The sequence below is a fragment of the Sceloporus undulatus genome, chromosome 6 (genome assembly GCF_019175285.1).
Source record: "Sceloporus undulatus isolate JIND9_A2432 ecotype Alabama chromosome 6, SceUnd_v1.1, whole genome shotgun sequence".
Taxonomy (NCBI): domain Eukaryota; kingdom Metazoa; phylum Chordata; class Lepidosauria; order Squamata; family Phrynosomatidae; genus Sceloporus; species Sceloporus undulatus.
Genome location: NC_056527.1, coordinates 97,162,512 through 97,185,517, shown reverse-complemented (window position 1 = coordinate 97,185,517; position 23,006 = coordinate 97,162,512). Strand labels below are relative to the sequence as shown.

General features: G+C 41.0%; 1 protein-coding gene across 3 annotated transcripts; it reads right to left on the bottom strand.

The window, feature by feature from the left end:
• Positions 1–722: 722 nt before the first annotated feature.
• LOC121934133 (ADP-ribosylation factor-like protein 5C) lies at positions 723–21,155 on the bottom strand. 3 transcript variants are annotated; one of them, XR_006104573.1, is made up of 6 exons: positions 21,066–21,155; positions 15,188–15,248; positions 12,185–12,332; positions 7,648–7,731; positions 5,506–5,795; positions 723–4,342 (listed from the first exon to the last, which is right to left on the bottom strand). XR_006104573.1 is itself a non-coding variant. In XM_042474235.1 (6 exons), the coding sequence occupies exons 1-6, from the start codon at positions 21,109–21,111 to the stop codon at positions 4,294–4,296; spliced, it is 540 nt and encodes a 179-aa protein (XP_042330169.1). In that variant the 5' UTR covers positions 21,112–21,155; the 3' UTR covers positions 723–4,293. The 3 variants fall into 3 exon arrangements, 1 of the variants encoding a protein (XP_042330169.1); XR_006104574.1 differs by having other exon boundaries at positions 5,511–5,795; XM_042474235.1 differs by having other exon boundaries at positions 5,644–5,795.
• Between the last annotated feature and the right edge of the window lie 1,851 nt (positions 21,156–23,006).

Sequence of the window (23,006 nt, the reverse complement as noted above, 5' to 3'; positions counted from 1 at the left end):
GGTGCTACAAGATCCCTTTGCATACTATTTCAGATTAACATGGCTGAACCCCTGAATTCTTTAATAGCTGATTAAAGAGATTTTTCCCTTCCTGCAGGCAGTTTTCTAAAAAGTCTCCATTCATAGAAGTGGAGGTTTTAAAAAGCCTAACTGCATTCTCTGTGTGTGCACTGAGGGATGATGTTTTGCTTAAGAAGAAAGGCTGAACCTATTTTACCAATGCTGTGATACCCCCAGGAAAAAATTAACCTGTCTTACTGCAATGGAAGGTTTCTTTAAAACCTCAGTGACACGTATATATTTTTTTAATTTTAAAATTTAATTATAGCATAGGGCAATTTTGGGGGGGGAGGAAGAAGGGATCATCCCTCCCTTTTTGGGAATGATGCCTTGAAAAGGTGATTGATCAAAAGGGAGGCTTTTTAAAAGCCTGGACACCAGGGGGAAAGGTCAGATTGGGAGAGAGTATGAATGGAGTTGTACAATCATATCAGGCCACATACGATTGAAAGGGTGGCCCTGTCCACTGCCGGCATGCAGCCTCCCATACGCTTTCCCAGAATTAATTTGGTCTTCTATGTAAGCACAAAATAAAATGAACTCAAGACTATAGCCCCAATACTTGGGCTAAAGTTAACAATAAGCAAATTTTGTTTTCAGGAACATACAGAATTAAAGGTCAAGGCATAAGTATGTAAAACATAAACAATAAAAACAACACATTCACTAATAGAAATATTTTAATAAAAAAATCCCAACAGACCATTGTTTGGGAATATATATATATATATATATATATATATATTTAAAAACTCACAATAAGAGAACATGTAAGGGATGAGAGAACTTATTTTCTGTTGAAACGCAGTAGAGCCTTCTAAATTATGAACTGTATAGTCCATTAACTTCCATAAAAGTACAGTGCAGCTAAGCAAGGTGGGGATTGGTGTTTGTGTTGGAGTAACCAGGATTCCCTTCACATTACCCAGTTATGAATTCACTTTAAGTGTCATGGCTGCATCCTATGAAATCCTGCGATTTGTAGTCTGGTGTAGGGGTAGGCAAAACACAGCCCATGGGCCAATACAAGCCCTCAAAACATTTTTGTGGCATCCCAGGGTTTCCCAAGTGGTTAAAAAATCATTTTTAAAAAATGCCTGCTAGGCTCCCCTGGGTCATTTTGGTCCAGGAGAAGCCTCTTTTAAAAAATAGGGAGCCGGAAGTCACTTCCCTTTAGCAAAAAAGAAAAAGAAGCCAGCTTCCCTGCACCTAAAATGGTCTGGTTGAGCAAAAACACATACCCTCAAACTGTCCTGATTTGGCAGGGATAGTCCTGATTAATCCTCTGTCATCCCACTTTTTCATATGCTTTTCAACTGTCCCAGTTTCTGTCCTCCTCTCACTTTCCCCTTTTGTCCTCAGCTTACTTCAGCTGCTGCAAATGAAATTCAATGAGCAAAAGTAGTTTGCACTCAATTAATTCAATGAAGAGAGAAGAAGGGGCAGAATCTTGCTTTCTTCTGTAAGCACTGAAGATATGAAAACATGGCAAAAAAAATATCCCTATACCTCTCAGTGTTTGGGGCATTCAGAAGCCAAAACAAATTAACATGTGATTTTATGCAGTGGAGGTGCAGCCCTTTGTGGTCTCCAGCAGAAGTCAATGCAGCCTCCTAGCCTCCTGCAGTTACACTAGAGCTCTCTGGCAGAAATGGTCAGTATCCCTCCAGAAACTGTAGATCCCAAAGATGTATTGCACACGATGGAATCATGGCAGTTAAAGTGGAATCATAGTGGTATAACATGCCCATCCACATTTCACAGATGAAAAACAGGATATATATAGTCAAACAGCATCAGATTGTAGTCAAGGCAGCAAAAATATTGAAGAACAACTCACAAGTTAGGAGATTCTGCAGCAGTTTGAGTGTGCCTGACCCTACTAGAGAGTGCAAAACTCCACTCCCTCCTCTCCTCTCTCCCATGCTGAACTGAGTGCAAACTACTTTGACATCAATTTGCAGCAACTGACATAAGCTGAGGACATAGCAGGTGGAGGAGAGAAACTGGGACATTTTCAAAGCAGCTGGAAAAGTGGGATGACAGAGAAGTAACAGGGACTTCTCTGCCAAATTGGGGCAGTTGGAGGGTATGATATAAATGGGTAGAATGAAAGGACACACTGGGTGGCATCCTGTTGTTAGTTCCCTCTAGAATAGACATATTAAATGATGGCAGGTCAACAGATAGATAAAATAACATAGATCAAATGGGTTTACTGTAGTCAGGACTAGCAATAGGATTTAGGTCTACATCTCTTCCCATGCCTTAGGAAAGTGTCAAATGGTGAGGCACTTGAACTGACAACACCACTTCAGATCTCCAATTTAAACAGAAAGCCCAGCATTTCAGGAACTATGTTAGCATCTTCCTGGTTGTGTATTCATTTTCAGCTGACAAGGAGGTGTTTTTTTTTTTTTCCAAGAGGGATGCCACTTTCAAAAGCTTCCCCATTTGTAATCCAAAGTGGTTGAGTCTATCCTACTATCTCATTCTACTACACACATTAACCACAGAGCCATACAAAGAAGATATTAATTGTGTGAATACACAACAAGGCACATTGAGGATATATAATTTTGACAGTGCATAGCTGAATGTATAAAATTGTTGATATTGACATGTTACATTATTTTAGATCCAAATGGTAATATTTATAATAGCAATGGACAACCTCTAAGCTTTCCGATGATGCACTCCCCATTGGCCAAGGATAGCCACTGATAATGGTTGATGAGTATTGTAGTTCAGCAACATTGGAAGGGGTACATGCTGCCTATCCCCAATTTACAGTCACATTTCAGCTGTTATTACCTCTCCAAAAGTCTGAACAAATTTTGAAGAACTCTGCCTCTCTTGACAAGGAGGGGAGATTAGAATACATTGAATGTTGGACTATGACTCTGGAGACCAGGGTTTGAATCCCAGCTCAGCCACGGCAAACCATTGGGTGAACTTGGACAAGTCACACTCTCTCAGACTCACAGGATGGGAATGGCAACCCCCGTCAAGAAACTTGCCAAGAAAACCCTGTGATAGGCCTTATGACTTGGAGGCACACAACAACAGCAAGGAGCTCATCACATGGACAAAAAACCTGACTGCCTCATAATAACAACAGGATGCAGCCAGGTTGCAGGTGGAAATTATCGCACATAATTCGCCGCTGATTTTGTTCGGCAAGTGCAGCCTGGCTGCATCCCAGGCGTGCTTCAGAGTCTTTTTTTCAAAGCTGGGATGCAGCCAGGGTGCACTTGCCTGGCGGAACTGGTGGCGAATTACATGCAATAATTCCCGCCTGCATCCAGCAACCCGGCTGCATCCCAATGGCGTGCAGTCAGGTTTTTTGTTCATGAGATAAGCTCCCAATAAACGTTCCCCCTTACATGGTGATTCTGATGCTGTTGTGCAACAAAAAAGCTATTGACAGAGTCCTTGTCCAAGACCTGCTCAGACACGTTAAAAGGAATTCTTTATTAAAAAACAAACAAACCTAAAATGCACACAGCTGCTGAGATTACTCTTCCCAGGTTTTAAAAAGTCAGATATTGTTAAAAAGGCAGAACTCTGCCCAAAAAAGGGACTGAAAGGGGGAAGCACCAATGGGTAAACCAGCAGCATCTTGATTATTCTGTTGCATATGATCCACAAAGACATGAGAATAATCCTTGAAGAATAAGGGGAATCAGAGAACAGAGGTCTCCTCCTAGACTTACTCTTGTGCTTCCAATTAGCCCATCTTATGGCCAGAGACCATCAGAAAAAGTCAAGGTGAGCTTTTGTTGATCCCACGTTTGCTGATCCCACATGATAAGGCAAAGATTTCTGGAGTGAAAAGAAGGCTGAAAACACTGCTTGTCTTTTCTGTTCCACAGTTTTTCAGAACTGTCTTTATGTTCATGAGGCTGACATTTTAAAGCATGTCAGGAAAGGGTCAGGGAGAAAGATGTTCAGTGTATCACCTGTCTGTAATGGTATGAAGTATGTTTCTCTTCTCTGTGCGGCAAGACCTGATACAACTGGAATCTTCCATTCCTTTTCTGTACAGGCACATTTCATCATCACCTTCTATAATATTCGGTATACTTTAATGGCATATAAAATTAAGTTATATTGGCTTTGAAAAACTAGAAGAAGCCAAAAAATGTCCAATAAGTCCTGAGAGTGTTGCAAAGTAGAAATAAATACGCACAAGGTTCCTCTCCGCCTTCTCTCCAGGGGCTTTGGCTAATATCACTTGCTTGCAACTCGAGAAATCATCCATTCTAAGCCAGCTGGAAGGCTGCAGGAAAGAGAGAGGAAGAGATAGCAGAGTGCTGGGGAACTCAAGAACTCACAGATCTAGTGGTTTACTCGAATTGCCTCTTCTGTCCTCTAAGGGAGAGAACCCACCCCAAGCCCCCTGATGCTTGGCATCTAAGTTTTAGTACAGTAATTATAGGTAATTTTAAAAAAATCAATGGCACAGTGAATTGGGGACACTTTAGTTAATTGGTTCACTCATAGAAAATTGCAAACCCTTGAATTGTTTCAGGTCCTGCTGATCAAAACCCATTAGAAACTCAGCACGGACCTAGGTAGCTGTTTTATAGAGCTGGAGCACTGGTTCATCTATCCTGGTATTATTTTACTTTAGCTGGCAGCAAATGTGCAACAGAGAGCACTGAACACTTAACTCAATGGGGAGGGCAAGCTTCAAGTAATTTTAACCCCACATGTCCAACCCAGGCCATATATCCTCCCAAAGTTTGATTTTCCCTACATTTATTTTTCTGGCTTAGAAAAATATACGAGAAATGTGTACGTGCATAAATTGAACAAATCACTGCTCCTTGCTTTTGGGAGCTGTGGGGAGTAGTAATTGTTCTTTTCTGACTGATTTTTTTTGTCCTGGCAGGCATGGGAGTCCCTCAAACAGGTGGAGAGCTGCATGCTTGCCATGTGATTACCAATCTTTATTTAACTGGAAATGCCAGGAACTGAATTTGGGACTCTCTACATGCAAAACATGAGCTCCGTTCTTCTCCATGCAATGTACTTGGGTTTTTATCTTAGAACAGAGGTGGGCTACTGGGAAGGATAGGAGGTTGCATTAGTGTCCCAGGAATATTGAAGGGGCACATGTCCTACCACAACCCCTGCTTTAAAAAAATCTGCCCCAAATGTCCCCATGGAGGGCCTGACAGGCATTTTCACCATGTTTTAGCAGCCCTGGAGCCATTTTAAGCCCAGAGGCAGTTTTTTTTTAAACAAAAGGAAATGAGCAGAAGTCACTTTCTATTTCAGAAACAAGCCTCTCCTGGCACAAAAGTCCAAACACATGGCAAAAATGCCCCCATCCCCTCAGAGAGCATTTTGCAATTTAGAAATATTAGCCCCTGGGGGCAACAAAAATAGACCTATTGGCAGAGATCTAGGGAGGCTATCTTAGAAGGATCTTGATACCTCACCAGTTTGTTATTTCCAGTTCTGAGCCTGAGATTTTTTTTCATCTCTGTTCATTATGGTAAGAGGTTCCATATGTGAAGGACTCCAGTTATCTTCCCACCTTACTGGAAGATCTATGTATGCAATACTACTGACCCCTCTCCTGTAAGAGCACAGCATCCTTGAATATGCCATGGATGGTCTTTGATGGAGCTCAAGGTGAGGAACTTTGAGATCTCAGAGGTAGACATGGAATTTTTGATGTCCTGCTTGTTAGCAAATATCAGCACAGCTGCATTACGAAGATCCTGCGGACAGAAGGAGAGGGTGCATTTATTTATTTTTGCCGCCCAGTCTCTACTGGCTCCCAAGCTGGACTGAAACAGGAGTGACTCACAAATTCCATACTTCAGAGGTTATATCCTAATACAGGAATCACGCAGTAAAATAATAACTATACTGCCAAATTAATATTTGGACTGTAACATACCTGTTGCCTTTAGCACATTTATCAAAACAACTTCCAATGAAGCCCAGTTAACCTTGCTCAACATCTTGTTATGGTGGGGGAGGGGGAGAAAAACGTATTCTCTCCCCCACTTCTCCAAATAGTGGCCTTAATTCTGTCTTCCTTCAGATAATGGTCAGGGAACTTGTGACTGGACTTTTCCCCACTATTCCCAGCCACCATAGATAAGGGGTGATGGGAGTCACAGTCCAACAACACCTGGACAGCCACATGTTCTCTTCATCCTTGGACCTACACACAAAGATACACACACACTAGAGACTATCACATTGGCAAAAGAGACGGGAGCATAGTGGTATGTTCCCATCAATATCAAGCGATAACACAGAAATTATGAAACATCATGTGACGTCACGATTATCCCATGAATTAAGAAGTATTCTAGCGCCTTTTTTTATTCACAGAAAATCCCGGTGAATAAAAAGTGCACTAGAATTCCTCTTTATTAATGGGATAAATGTGACGTCGTGTGATAATCTCCACATTATCGCGCAATATTGATGGGTGCATACCACTATGGTCCTGTCTTTTTTGCTGATGTGATAATCTCCACTGACAAAAGGGATACTTTTTTCAATTTTTGTAAATATTTAATGAAACCTTAAGCCCATAGAGTTGGGTGATTAGTTCAAAGCCATATGTGGAATTCAGCCCCTTCCAATTTTGAAACTCTCCATGCTTTTCCATTCGGTTCCTGCAAGTATCACTTCGAGCCAGGGATGCTTGTAACATTTCCCCTTGATTCCTGGCTGCTTTCCTCAAATGTATGCTGACACTTCCTCCCAGGTCTATACCTGATTAGCCTACTGTCTCTTGCATCCCTCTAAACCCCCTTTTGAACTGAGTTTCCTAACTATCAGGCCAGAATTAGTTAGTCCTCCTGCTACCAGCCAGCAGCAGTGCACACGCTTCCTTCTATCTATTTTGGCATCTTTTGTGATGCAGTCTATGGCCAAAACATTCTTCAATTAGGCCTGGTCTATAGATGCAGTAGGATGAAATGGTAGAATAATCGATCACAAGATTGACTAGAGAGAAAGATCCTCTGGCATAGGAAGCAAAGTTGTGGGGTCTTCTTAATGGTTGCTTTGTGAAACTTCCTTCCAAAAAAAGGCTAGGCTGCCCCTCTCCCCCTTGTCCCTCTGCCAACAGGCACATTTCATTGTATTATTGCAGGCTTTTGACAACTGACTGGCTGCCTTGCAAGAAGCTCCCAAAGAATGGGCACCACATTTTTTATTGGTGTACTTTGGAATTATTTGTATCCTGAATTTGTGTAACTGCATTTTAACATTATATCATTTAATGTTTTTATCTGCACCTTTTTGACTTTCAGTTCTGGGAGAAACACAGGACACAAGATAAATAAGTAAACAAACAAACAAACAGCTAAGCTGTCTTTCTGCTTGCAGAAAGATTTTACAATAAGGTAACATTTTTAAAAACGACAACCCAGTCTACCACCTAAGGACTTTTGTGTTTCCTTTTGCCACCTGTACACTAGGTGCGAGAAAGCAAGTCAGGCAACTGTCTCATCAAACACTACAGGCTCACAATAATATAAAATCTCAGCAAAGTACCCATGTTATCCCATAAAGCATCTCTTTGTATCCTGTGACAAGCAGACTCACCTCATGAGCTAGCATCTTGTACAGCTCCTCTTTTGTCACTGTCAACCGTTCGCGGTCTGTGCTGTCGATCACAAGAATAACAAACTAAAGGAAGGAAGAAAGAAAGCATCAAACCTATGAGTTATCTAAACAACACAATCCACATCTAACAAAAGGAGATGGAAACATCATTCCCTTTGCATACCAACAGCCGCCTCAATTCTCCAAGTTTCAATCCATATGTAACCGAAACAATAACGTTCAAGTTCAAGCAGAAAGTATCAGCAAAGTTTGGGGGAAACATAGGGTTTGCGGAAGTATAAAAAGCATGGTGTTGGACCAGGATTTGAGAGACCCAGGTTCACCTTCCTATTAAGTCATGGAAATCACTGGGTGACCATGGGCTGGTTACATCGTATCTCTCTCTGTCTTTCTCTGTCTGACCTACCTCACAGAGTTGTTCTGAGGATAAAGTGATGAGGAGAGCCTCTTTTGCCACCCTGAGTTTAGTGGAAGAATAGCAGGATATAAATGTGGTAAGCAAAAAATAAATTTAAGGAGTAATCCTTAAAACAGGCTAATGAGGACTAAGCACACTCAGAAAATGTTGACTGACTGGGTTGGATCATCTGTGTATAAAATGGATTGACTGAAATTCTGGACAGAATTTCATACCGTAACACTGTATGGCAGCTCCTACACTAAAATCTAAAATACACTATATTGGCACTATAGTACTACACCTATCACTCAACCTTCATATACACTGTCAACCATTTCCTAAGGTTGGAATGTACCTAGTTCATGATGCAGACAGTTCTCATGTTTTGAATCCAGAACCACACCTTGAAACAGAAAATCAGCATAGCAAGCTCATTTTTATCCCTGCTGTTCTTGTTTTCTAGTTGTAGGGAGGTTTTTGGTTAGTTGACATTGCAGGGCATTAAATACCAGAATACACCATATGCAGCTCATAGTGAAAGAAGTGAGAATCAGGGCCTTCCGAATTTAGTTTATAGTCAGACTACAGCTTCCATCATCCCTTATCACTGACTGTGCTGGCTAGGCTGAAGAGTGTCCAGCAAAATCAGGAGGGCCACATATTCTACATGTTCTCCCAACATGACCTAGTTCAAAGAGTTGTTGTAATGATAAAGTAGAGAGAAGGCATAGTACTGGCCCGTACCTCTGATTTCAAGGGTGCAACTGCAATGATGGCAAAAATGGTGGTCAGCTGGAAGCAGCTCTACAGTGAAGGAGACCTACTGTCCCTGGATGTAGCTGTGGCAAAAAATAACTATTTGTATGTAAATACATAATGAGATATTTTGGAGATAGAATCCAAGACTAAATGCAAAATTAATTTATGTTTCATATATACCTTATGCACATAGCCTGAACGTAATTGTATATAATATCTTTTAAAAATTTGTGCATAAAATAAAGTTAGTGTGTGTTGAAGGTGGGAAAGAAAGTAAAACTGGGCCAGATGCACTAAGCCCACTCTAATAATTTCATACCCAGAAGGAGTCCCAAATACATTGCCTTGCCAATTTACAGAGTTTGGAAAAAGCTACTTTTGGATGGTGATTGTATCTTATATCCCACCTTTCTCCCAATATAGGGACCACAACTCCCAGAAAAGCGTTCTACTGCCTCTTATACAGGTTGAGTCTTCCTTATTCAGAATTCCAAAATCCAAAATACTCCGAAAACCAAAACATTTTTCATGGGTGGCTGAGATAGTGACACCTTTGCTTTCTGATGGCTCAATGTATACTAACTTTGTTTCATGCACAAAATTATTTAAATTATTATATACAATTACTTTCAGACTATGTATATAATATGCATATGAAACATAAATGAATTTTGTGTTTCGCTTTGGATTCCATCTCTAAGATATCCAATTATGCACTTATATGCTTAGCTTCTCTAAATCTGGCTCATGGCCAGCAATAGCCAGGGCTGCCCAAGACATTTTACTGCCTGAGGCCAAGGCATCCTCTGCCAAATTCTACTGGTTGGAGTGGCAAGTAAATTTTACTTTAACATGGACAACAGGATAAACTCTACCACAACACATGAGGGTAGAAAGCTAGTTTAGGGGGTGCAAGACAGACGGAAGGATAGGACTGCCACTGGTGCCTCTCAATATCTGCTGGCTGAGGCAGTTGCTTCACTCTACCTAATGAAAGGGCTGACCTCAGCAGCATCAGTGTAAAATTAAACAAAACACACTGATACAATGAAAGATATTTAATTTAAATAGTCACAATGTGGCCATTTCAGTATACAAAGGTTGTCGGGGTGGAGCAGAACAGACAAGCTTGTGAAGTTCTCTAGATTTCTTCCATAAGCAATACATAATCCATGTGGAATTTTTAAAAGGGGGCTCCAAATTCAAGACGAGATGAAGTTCAGACAGAGTTTTGTTTTGTCGACTTGTTCTTTGGGCAAAAGCCGAAAAACCCAGAGAAGGAGGTGGGGGTGGGAGTGAAGAAAGAGAGAGAAAAGAAGGGGAAAAACACATTCCATATTGAGAAATGTCAAGAATGTGATCCAGGCAGAAAAAAGAACTTGTCTCAACTTGGCTTTGTTCTGGCAAAGTAGAAAGAGAGCCATGACACAGACAGGCCTCAACTCTCAAGTCTAGAGAACAGATATATACTTTAATCTTATTCTCAACAAATTGGGACAAAAAGCTAGCAGAGGAGAGCTAAACCACAGTGCAGAAAAATTACCTTTTTGAACTTCCCCAATTCCCAGAATCCTCCAGTCCATTAACTGGTTGTTTCTGGAAGTTGCAGTCCAAAAAAGGTAACTTGTTCAAATTGTATCTGATGAAGTAGATCAAGCCTATGGAGGTTTATGCTACAATTTGTTTCACTCAGGTCCAAAACATACTGCAGAAACAATCCACTTCAAGACCGCTTTAACTGCCCTGGCTCAGTGCTAGGGAATCCTGGGAATTGTAGTTTATTGTGGCACCAATGCTCACTGACAGAGAAGGCTAAATGTCTCACAAAACTACAGTTCCCACAATTCCCTAGCATTGATCCAGGGCAGTTAAAGCAGTCTCAAAACTGGATTATTTCTGCAGTGTGTTTTGGACCACAGTCTCAAAGGTGCCACAAGATCACTTTGTTCAAGCGGAGTGCCTGACTTAGCTGGGCTACATAATATGAGATGGAGTTATATTATTTTCTTTTGTGACAATTCTCAACACCATTGTAGGGACCTGGGGAGCTGCCTTTCCCAGCTACTGGTTGATCTTTATACGTATTGTGTCTTACTGAATACAGTGGCTCTCCTGGGCTTTTCCTCAGCCCTCATCTCACATGCCAGGGGTTAAACCTGGAACCTTTTGTATGTAAAGCATGTACTTAGTCAATGAGCTACATACCATTACCAAACCACTGGTTGTGCATTGGCCACTATCAAAAATCTCTCTGTGTGTGTGCTGTATGCCTTCAAATAAGTTCTGATTTATGGCAACCCTATGATGGGCTTTTCTTGGCCATATTTGTTCATGAATAGCTGGGCTGGAGCATAGTACATCTGAGTGCAAATTAATGTGATTTGAATGCTGCTCCAATAACAAAAATAGATTGCACACAACTGTCACAAATACTTAGCACTGATATAATATTTTTAAGCTTTCAGAGTGTTTGAGCTGGATCCAGACCACAGATACACTTTAGTTTAATTGAAACCAACAGATCAACTTAGCCATGACTAACTTAAGACTTATTGGGTTCAATAGGACTAATCCAGGGTAGAGCAACATCAGTGATTTCAAAGCCCAGCTTTATTTCCTGGGACTCTCCAGAGGCTTCAATTTTGGAAGTACCCAATTTTGAAAAATACATTTCTTTTATTTTACTTCCTTCTAGTTACTTGGACAAATCATTTGGGGGAGTCACACTCTCTCACCCTCTAAGGAAAACAATGGCAAATCCCCTCTGAATAAATAACAGCAATGTAACTGGAACCCACCCATACCGGAGTTTGGAGGTAACTGCTATAATTAACAATGCTATCTATAACACTTTACTTTGGGAATGGGAAATAAAGATATGGTAACATAAGCTGAGACACTGTACATAACTACAGTGATGGAGCTCTGTCTTCATAGCTATGTCTGATGAGCCACTCCCCAAACCTAGTTTTTCAGCCAGACAGCACTGCAAAAAAGGGTTTTTGAGTCACTGCAGATTATGGCACTGGTAAATTAAATCTGCAGCACTCTTAGTCACAGGGTGTGCTGAGAAAGGGCTTTTGAGGTCACATCCACTTGTGAGATCATAGTTTCAACTTACAAGCTTGTAACTACTAACAGGACACCAGCCATAACTTTTAAAATAATAATGACATGATCAGTAGGATCTCTACCTTTTTAGTGTTAACAAAATTCCCAATACAATGATTTTGGGGGCCATTTTGTGTTTCTAAGTTATTTGTAACAGTAATATACTTATAACGCATCGCTTATGCAGCACTCTTCCATTACTGAGTAATGGTTTCTTTTAAATGACATGTTCTGAAGCAAGCTCACCTCAGTGTTGGAATAGTAGGTGTTCCAGGTAGATCGCAGGGTTTCCTGTCCACCAATGTCCCACATCAGGAAGTGTGTCTTGCGCAAGACAATTTCTTCCACATTGCTGCCAATTGTAGGTGATGTGTGGACAACCTCATTCATAAGGCTGGTGGAAAAACAGAGCAGTGAGTGGCTATGCAACCCACAATCATTAGTGGTTCCTCCCACATAAAAATAAGGGGTATTAAGAACTACACAGGCTTTTTCTGCATCCCTAAGCTCCAATCAGAAGTATTTTGGGAACACTGGAAATTTTATGGCAGTGAGCCCCTGGATTCTGGGGAAGCTGAACAGCAATAAGCAAGGAGCAGTCAGATATACTGTAGGCATGACATCTGCTGTTCACTGGTGTCAGCCTAACCTGGTGTTCTCCAGATGTTTTGAACTACAAGTCCCATGTCTGGCCATTGGTCATAATGGGTGGTGGCTTATGGCAGCTGTAGTCCAAAACATCATAAAGAAAAATTTTCCAACATAATATCTTTCTCTTCTGATTACGACAAAAAAAAATATGGGGGGAGGAATCCTGGTTTAAGCTTAGAATCATTGAATCACAGAGTTGGAAGAGACTGCAAGGGCCATCCAGTCCAACCCCCTGCCATGCAGAAAATCACAATCCAAGTCTTTTCTAGCACAGGTGGCTGTCTCCTATAAGGTTTCTTACAAATTAAAAAGAAAACAGGGACAAGATTTTAAGATTTATAATTTCAGATGCTGTATTCTGTGAACTCTATACTATGAAGAATTATTTTTATAACATCTTTTAGCAAACATACAAACACCAGATATACTAAGGAAGATGTATTTTTATTTTGTTTTATTATATCCTGCTTTTCTCCCAATACAGGGACTCAAAGCAGCGAACAATGTACACTACATACACCTATTTAATAGGGGTGCATCAAGTTTTCCATCAGGTCAGGGATATATACTAATGACGTTTAAACACTTGTATGCCTCATTGATTTTAATGGAGAGATGCATGTTCATAATTTCAGTCTCCCAAACTGAAATCAATGGAATGTGGAAGCACTAATTCTGTATACAAAGAAAAACAACAGAAGCTACAACTGATGTGTTACAGTAAGCTATGTATTTGATAGGTTGTAATGAGTGAAAGAGTATAAGCAATGTATTAGATTAGATGGACATTTATCCTAATGCAGGAAGGCTCATTTTCATCTGTTCACAAGGGACCAAGGCATTAGTGGTGGTGACATCTCCTCCTCTACAGAAAATAAGTAGACCTTTGTGGTATGTATTTAGCTATCATTGTCATTAGGTGATTAAAAAAACAATCTCCTGGCAGATGGGTGTGAATTGTTTCCCAGTACTTATCCAGCATTTCCTTAATACTTGCTCATTCCCGCTATGTAATTGCTATTTATACTTACTTTTAATAACTAGTTACAACGAATTGTAGCTAACCGGTATCCTCGGCTCAAGAAGACTGTTTTAACTAGTAAGTGAAGACTTTCCACAATAGAATAGGGAGTAAGATGATTTTCAAAGAGTGCCCTTTACTGTCTGTGACATTTCTATGTCATTTTGAATAGTCTCCCAGCCCTCCTGACTCAATGTCAGATAGTTGGTGTCAGATGAGGTGAAGAGGGAAAAGAACAGTCAAAGATCACTTCCCTAGCCACTGCATTTGAGAGGCATGTTTGTCATCATGTTGGCTGACAAAGTCTCATCAACTTTGGCTAAATCAGGGATGGGCGACCGTGGGAGGCTAGGAGGTTGCATTAGACTCCCAGGAGATGTTTGAGGGTGGCACCCTGCAAAAAACAGCACAATTTCCTGATCTGCAAAGATTCTGATAATGCCACGCTTGCCATGAAGAGATCAGAGTAACCCAGTAGAAAAGGGCAGTGCTACAATAATCACATATCCTATAGTATGGAGTACCGTATATACTTAACTATTACTTGACCTCATGTATAAGTCGAGGGCAGGTTTGGGGGCCAAAGTTATGGATTTTGATATGATTGTGGGTAAGTCGAGAGTAAAACTTAGGGGCATGTAACAAAGTCCTTAGGACTGGAATGTGGCTTTGGTGAGGCTTCCAGCCACTTAAGATCTGTGTGACACTTAAACAGCATACCTCCAAAGTGGCTTGAATCAGCTTTATTTTGGCCTGTCTGCATGTGCACTTTGCTTCAAAGGATGAAGCAAAGGAAAACAGTGCCAGAAAACTTACAAAACTCCATCAGGCATAATTGTTTGTGTTCATACTAAAGGTTTCATGGATGAGAGAATATAAAGGGGGTGTGGGTGCTTCCAGAACAGATGATACTCTTGCCTTTCACCAGGGGATATTTGCTTTTATAACAATGAAAGTACTGTACAGTACTTTTATTGACTTGTGGATAAGGCGACTCAGATTTTCGGAGTCAATTTTTTGACTAACATTTCTAGACTTATACATGAGTATATACAGTATTTCCAGCCACACAACCATGTCCTTACCGCCAATCTGGATTTTCCAGGTGAATGCAGGGTAAAACACAGTTCTTTTTCCTCTTGATTTTTGGAGAAAAACCTAGCACTGCCTGTGAATTGGGACTCATAAGGCGGCACTTTGCTGGGTTAAGCCGTATGGCCTCAAAAGTATATTTATGCTGTTAAGGAGTTGATATCAGGGATCTTGGCTGCCCCCTTGGTTTTGTGGTTAAAGCTAAAATGCATCACTTACGTAACAGAAATATCTACATTCAGCAGGTGTCAAAACATGAGAAACACTCAAAGTAAGCAAACTATCTTCAAACAGCTTCAAAACTTGGAATATTTCCTTTACTATTGTGCCACAGTTCAACTGTGACACTTGAAATGCATTCTGATTTTAAGTGTCAACTCTGCTCAACCCCTGTCCCTACTAGAATCCTTGAATTTGAACAAACTCCATGGCACGTTTCTTAAATGTAAACAGAAGTTCAAAGCAAAGAGGAAGGAGATACTCACAACTGGTAGAGGATGGTGGTTTTTCCAGCATTGTCCAAGCCAATAATTATCACTTTATGCTCTGGAGAGAGAGAAAATACAACAAGCATCCTGAGATGGTTATCATGCATATAAGACTTCTTTAGTATGTTGATAATTGCAGTCGTTGGTATAGCCAAGTCACTTCATACTCTGGATTTCACGGAAGCAGTGGATGATGGCTTCTATATTTCTGGAGCAGTAAATCTGTTCTGTGTTTCAATACAGAATTTAAAAGAGCTATACTGAAGGCGCTAAACCCCATCACCCAAATAGTATTTTTGAGTAACCAAAAAGATAATTCTTTTAGTTACATTTCAACAGGAATGGGAACTCAGGTGCTCCCTCCAGATGTTGTTGGGCAAGTTTTATTTTCGTCTCGCTATCAATACAGCAAAGGCAACAGAACTGAGTTAGGAACGTAAGAAATGCCTGAAGTAAAAAAAGCACAGGCCTTATACCTTCTTTTCTTTCTTTCTTTCTTTCTTTCTTTCTTTCTTTATCCTTTATGGAAAGTTTTTAATATCGGTTTCAAAGTTCTTGTTTATACACACACACACACACACACACACACACACAACCTCTCTTCTAATTTACATTCTGGCTTATGTGTGATGTTGGTATGAATTTTTTTTTCCAACAAAAGGCACAACAAGTTACAATGCATGTAAGACAAATAAGAGTATTTGGGCAACTGCCTTGTATATTTTGTATTTAGTTGCAGTTTTGATTAATACATTCTGTCTAGGAATCTCTAGGTCCTCCTGTGCAATTCTGCCAGAAGTTGACCATTGACAGAATTGTGCTGGAGAACCCCGAAGTTTCTAAAAAAAGATTTCTCTAGGCATTTCTAGGTCCTCCATCATTATTCTATGATCAACCTCTGGGAGATATTGACCACAGAGTTGCACTGGAGGACCTGGAGATTCCAAGAGAGGTGTTCTCTCAGATAAAAAGAATAGGTTTTTTGGTATGTTTTTTCCATATTCACTGGGACCCTTCATCCCTAACGCCAGCAAATGTGGAGAAATTACTGTATGTACTTCAAAAATGGAGGTAGCTTGAGAAAAAACAAGTATTTTATTAACATAGTACTGTGTTGTGCTGATCCTTAACAGTATACGATCAAGCTGTGGATAAGCAATTGATCGATTTTTACCATGAAAGATTTAAACACATCAGTGTCCTTTCTGAAATCAGACTTTTATAAAAACTTTTATAGTGTATCGTGCCCACTGGCTGGAGCACTGAGGCTACCTTAAGATTTATTACATTTCTTTTAGTCTTATAAGGTGGAAAAACATGTACAAATGGAATTCTACTTCCATTGCTCCACAACCCTACAGTCACTTTTGACCATGTTTGCAACTGAGTACACAGTAGAAAATGAGACACAAAACAAACAAGTGGTACTTGATTGTGGCAAAAGTTAAAGGCCAAGAATGAATAACACATATATTCTCTCTTTTCATTTCTCAGTCTCTCAAAAGTTGTTAAGTGGTTTAGCTTCATGCACAGTTTCAAGGAAAGCCTGTTTTAAACTGCACACCAGACTTCACGATTCCCCCTTTCTAAGGCCAGGATAAAAATTCCATATATGGTTAAGATTAGGTAATAAGAAGAAGTTGGGGAGGGGGCTGCAGCAAAGAATTCGGCTTTAAAAGGTCAGCTCCTTTTCTATGAAGGAAAAGTCTGGCAGCTTCATCAGATAAACATTAAATTGCTTTGTAGAGAAGGAAGGAAGTGCTACTCCAAATGTAAAGAAAGGACACAATGGAAGAATTGGTTTTCTCCAGAGACATGTCTCAAAGCCAGGATCACATAATAACCTGCATAAGTTGCAGTCACGGCAACTGCATCCACACTGCAGAAATAATCCTGTTTGAGACCCCTTGAACGGCTGCGGCTCAATGCTATGGAATTCTGGGAATGGTCATTTGTTGTGGCACCAGAGCTCTTTGACAAGGACAGTTAAAAGTCTCACAAAATTACAATTCCCAGAATTCCGTATCATTGAGCCATGGCAGTTAAAGTGGTGTCAAACTAGATCATTTCTGCAGTGTGGATGCAGCCCTAGTTAATCACCATTCAGGTCTGGCCAACCAAGCTGTGGTTAACAAACAACTCTTCTCCCCAAATTCTGAACTCCTTCCTCTAGCCATGTGGAAGGGTTACTGTTTTGACCCAAGGCTCACTTTTGTCCATTGCTGCTTGCGCACACCATGCTAAGCCATGTTTGAACCTGACCTGTGAATGCAGCATAAAAAAAGAAAATATCCTTTTGATTCATTTTTAACACTTTAACATTTTAACACATGTTTAAGAGAGTTCATGCAGATTTGATCTAGATTTAAAAACAAAACAAAATATGCATGTGCTTCAGGGAACAAAGCTTTGATACTGTAGTCATCTTGCAGTTGTGTGCCTTCAAGTCACTAGCAGTTCATAAATACCTAATGCACACACTCATAAGTAGCTGCCTCATAAAAACGAACATGTGCGTGCACAACACATTGGCCTCGAGCCAGAAAAACCATGGCAACAACAAAGGACTGTGCGCATACCACTGAGACTCAATGTCAACAGTGCATAATGCACAAACCTGGGATATATGGGGATTCCTATGAAGCAATATATAGCCAGTGTAGCATAGCGGTTTGAGCGCTGGATTATAACTTTGGAGACCAGGGTTCAATTCCCAGCTTGGCTATGAAACCCACTGGGTGACCTTGGGCAAGTTTCATGCTCTCAGCCTCAGGGAAGGCAATGGGAAGCCTCCTCTGAACAAATCCTGCCAAGAAAACCCAATATAGGGTCGCTGTTAAGTCAGACTTGAAGGCAGACAGCAATAGCAGCAGTGGAGCAATATGAGTTTATACATACATTGTCTATTGCTCAAAGCAGCTACGTCTCTCTCATCCAATGTAGTAGGCTTCTGCACCTCCAATGCAATATCCCAAATTTTAATGAGTGGATCAACAGGACTGTGTTCAAACAATGTGTACACAAGCAAGCTTGATCAAGAACGTGGCTTTGTTAATGAAACACACCTGTGCATACATCCAGCTATAGGTGTATGTGCATGTGGGCCACTACCTCTGTGTCAGAAAAGGATCCCCTCAAACACATGTACACAATGCTTAAAAAGTGAGTCTTTATTTCTTCAAACCCTCATCTAAGATCTTTGGGGAAATGGCAGCTGTACTTACACTGCAGAAATAATCCAGCATAACACCACTTTAACTGCCATGGCTCAATCCTATCGAATTCTGGGAATTGTAGTTTGTTGTGGCACCAGAGCTCTCTGAAAGAAAAAGCCAAAAGCCTCACAAAACTCTGTATCTCAGATTTCCATAGCACTGAGCCATGGCAGTTAAAGTGGTGTCAAACTGGATTATTTCTGCAGTGTGGATGCAGCCGTAAAAGACGCCAAGCAAGAGGAGTTCGTTTAAAGAAGACAAAAGGAGAGATCAACCTGAAAGACAGTGAGAACAAAAGGATGGAAAATATTCTCACCACCAAACATCTGTCTCAGCAAACAGAGGGCCAACAAAGATGACAAAGAGTTTCGTTGTAGTGCAATGCTCCCCTCTCCAAACTATGCGCTCTTTCACAATTGGAGTGATCAAAGGAGGAGATCATCAGGGTTGATTTTATCTTACACCCAACACTCTCAAGAGAAACTAATTTCTAGGGATTCACAGGTTCCCACCATATTCTAAGATTTCCTTAACACTTAAAACCAACTATCAAGACAGCCTGGACTTTCCCTTTCTGCCCCTTGTTTTATTTGCCTTGTTGCTGTTGTGTGCCTTCAAGTCCTTTCCAACTTATGACCCTAAGGCAAACCCATCATGGATTTTTTTTGCAAGATTTGTTCAGAGGTGGTTTGCTATTGCCTTCCCATGAGAGAATGTGACTCGCCCAAGGCCTTCTTTAACAAACTTTGTCACACCTGTTGCTGCATCCCACAACCATCCTACCATCACATCCACACAGAGAGATTGCCCTCAGCCTAAAACAACAGGTATTCCACATCAGAGACAGACTTACGTGAACCTAGTTTGAACCCACTTTACTTGCCATGGCTCCATGCTATGGAATCCTGGGATTTGTAGCCTGTTGTGACACCAGAGCTTTCTAACAGAGAAGGCTAGATGTCTCACAGAAACTGCAAGTCCCAGACATCGGTAGCATGGAGCGGTGGCAGGTAAAGTGGCGTCAAACTGCATGAATTCTGCAGTGCAGAAGTAGCCTTTGAGTATGTCCAGATCAGAAGCAATGGAGTTTATCACACGGGAGGAATTTCTCTTAATTTCAAATGAAAAGAAAGTGGGGCCAGAATGCATTCACGTGAATTCACAAATTCAGCGAATTTACTTGAATTTGAATTGTGTTCAAACTGACTTCCCATTGCCCGAAAAGAGCTTGCCGTTGCCCGAAATTGTGTGTGGTAGTCTATCACGCAATAACGTGAAACCTCATGACTGCGTTCGGATTGCCATTGGATTATACTTCCAATTTCCCTTGTCTGATAACGCGCATTTTCTCTCCAACTCCATACCCGCCGTCCAAGCTGCACCACTTGGCAGGGTGTCAGTTCTCACACACGGCACACAACACAACAATGACACTCGACACTCAGTGAACGGCCACACAAAAGCCATTCCTTCCAGGCCAGCCAAGGATCACAGTGTGCTGGAAAGGCCAGAGCCCTGTTCTCTCTTCTCCCTCCCCTTCTGCCCCAAATTTCACCCAGACCCATATGGCAGGACATTCCTGGAGGAAAGACAACAAAAAACAACAAGAGAAAGAAGAAGTTGGAAGGGGGGAGAGAGAAAAGCGAGGAGGGAACCCACTGAAGCAAAGGAAAATGACCAGTCCAAAGGGAATAAATGGAGGAACACAGGCAAAAGAAATGAGGGGAAAGGATGAAAGAAAAAAAGGAGTGTAAATGGTGAGAGTTGTGTGGGTGAATCACCCAAAGGAATATTAAAAGGATAGAAGGAAAGAATAAAGGAGGGGTGCAAATGATGGAAGATGGGTGGATAAATCATTCAAAGGAATAGTAAAAGGATAGAAGGAAAGAATAAAGGGGTGCAAATGATGAAAGTTGGGTGGATGAAACATTCAAAGGAATACTAAAAGGATGGAAGGATAGAAAAATAATGGCGTGTAAACAAGGAGCACTAAAGGTTTGTGTGAATCGTTCAAAGGAATATTAAAAGGATGGAAGAAAAAAAAGGTATACATGATGAGAACTAAGGGAGGATTGAGTCATTCATGGGAATATTAAAAGGATGGGAGGAAAGAAAAAATAAAGGGGTGTTAATGATGAGAACTAAGAGTGTGTGAGAACCATTCAAAGGGTGAAAAGAGAGAAAATATAAAAGATTGAGGTGAAAAAGAGGGAGAAAATACAAGCAAAAAGGATAAAGCAGTCCTGGAAGACAGGAAGGAGAGAAAGGATTGAAGAAGGACAAGAAAATAACAAAAAGATTAGGATTAAAAAAAAGAGGGAGAAAATACTAGCAAAAGGGTGAAAGAAGACAGGAAGAAGAGAAGGGAATCAAAGGAGGACGAGAGAAGAAGAAGAAGAAGAAGGTAGATGAAGGAGAAAAATAATAAAAAGACTGAAGTGGAAGAAAAGAGGGAGAGAAAAAAGTCTGGAGATGGAAACAAAACAGTGGAAGGAGAGAAGAAGAGAAAGAAGGAAGGGAGGGAAGAAGAGAAAGAAAGGAGGGAGGGAGGGAGGGAAGAAGATAAAGAAAGGAAGGGGGGAATGGGAAAATGGGCAAAGGAGAGGGAAGAAGGGGCAAGGGAGGGAACATGTAACCCAAAGGGCCCCAAGGGCTCCTACCGCGGCTTCCGAAGACGCTCAGGAGCTTAGCCAAGAGCTGCCCCATTACGAGCCCCGCAGCCTCCCAAGGAAACAAGGAGCGCCCACTCCTATTTATAACCTCTGCTGGTGACGTAGGCAAGGAGGGGGCGGTCCCTACTCTTAAGCCCCGCCCCTTAGAGGGGAAAAATTATTCTGCAGACCCAGAACTTGGATCCTTGGACCAGGCTGGGAAGGGCTACTCTCTGGTCTTTGCCTCCACACTTCAGAGACAGTCCTGTTTCTGGCCCTACTTTAACTGCCATGGCTCAGTGCTGTGGAATCCTGGGAATGGTAGTTTATTGTGTCACCAGAGCAAAGCTCATTGCTATGAAGTCCTGGGGATCTGCACTGCAGAAATAATCCAGTTTGACACCACTTTAACTGCTCTGGCTCAATGCTAGGGAATCCTGGGATTTGTAGTTTTGTGAGACATTTAGCCTTCTCTGTCAGAGAGCTCTGTGCAAGAAACTCACATCCCAGAATTCCCTAGCATTGAGCCTCACGACATACTTTATATATGGTGCCTCTGTATTGCTAGTTGTGGGAAACCCGAGCAAGATTTGTGTTATTCCACTAACACCCTGCTGTTGGGTTTCCTATATAGGCATACAATGAGACTATAATATATATATATATATACTTATATATATATATGAGCAACACAAACACTTGTGTGCCTGGGATCAGGTCTGTAACTAACCCAGTATGCCTGCCTGCCTCTCTCCTCTCTCTCTCTCTCTCTGTTGTCACTCAAGCAACACTTAAATCTGTCAGTCTCAAGGTGCCAATGGGTTCTTTTTTGGCTTTTGTTTCCCACAATAGACTAATACAGCGCCGTTGGAAAGTTTCCACAATGACATATGTGTAACATCTCCAAGGGCAAGTGGAGAGTCTGTATGGAAAACACAACAGCTTACATGGGAGTTATCACACGGGAGGAAGTTCTCTTAATTCGAATGCATCATTCACATGATGCTAGTTCACTAATTTACTGAATGTAAATTGCGTTCAAACTGCTTCCCATTGCCCAAAATAGCTTGCCATTGCCCAAAATTGCGTGTGATCACTTCTCTGCATGATGTGTTTGGGTATGTATATACATTTGTCCCTCCATATTGGCTGGGTTAGGGGCTCAAGACCCAGTGAATATGGAAAAACTGCAAATAACAAAAACACTATGCCTTTACCTGACAGGACACCTCTCTAGGATCTCTAGGTCCCCCACAGCACTCGGGGTCATCGTCCGACAGACACTGACCATAAAACTTGCGCCAAAGAGCTACAAATGCCTAACAGAGCATTCTGTCTACGAATCTCTAGGTCTTTCAGTGCAACTTTAGTTCACCAATAGAGTTGCACTGGAGGACCTAGATGTTCCTAGAGAGAACATATTAATCAAATCCGTGAATAATAAAATCCACAAATATCAAAGCCGCAAATATAGATGGATGAGTGTAGTTTTGTTAATTTTCAATGTTTTTAGCATGTTACCTGTTTCCATATGCACTGTTTTTATATTTTGATTGCAGTTTAGGAGTGATGCTTTCATATTGTACTAGATTAATCTATTTTAATCTGCACGTTTGTCTGTTTTTAATTGTACTGTTTTAATTTGAGTACACTTTGTGTCCCAATTTGCGGGAAAGCAGGATATAATAATAATTGAAATAATATAATATACATAATAATAATAATAATAAGAAGAGAGAAAGAAGAAGAAGAAGAAGATTTTCACAGGGTTTTCTTAGGGAAGTAATATGTGAGATGGCCTTTTGCTAGTCTTCCTGTGAAATAGTGGCATGGGACAGACCCGCCTGAAAAGGGCAGCATCCCATGGCCTAATTTCCTCAGAGGAGCCACAGCGCCAAACCGCACGGCTTTCCCTATAGAGAAAAAATAATCCCCCAAAACTGGGTTCTT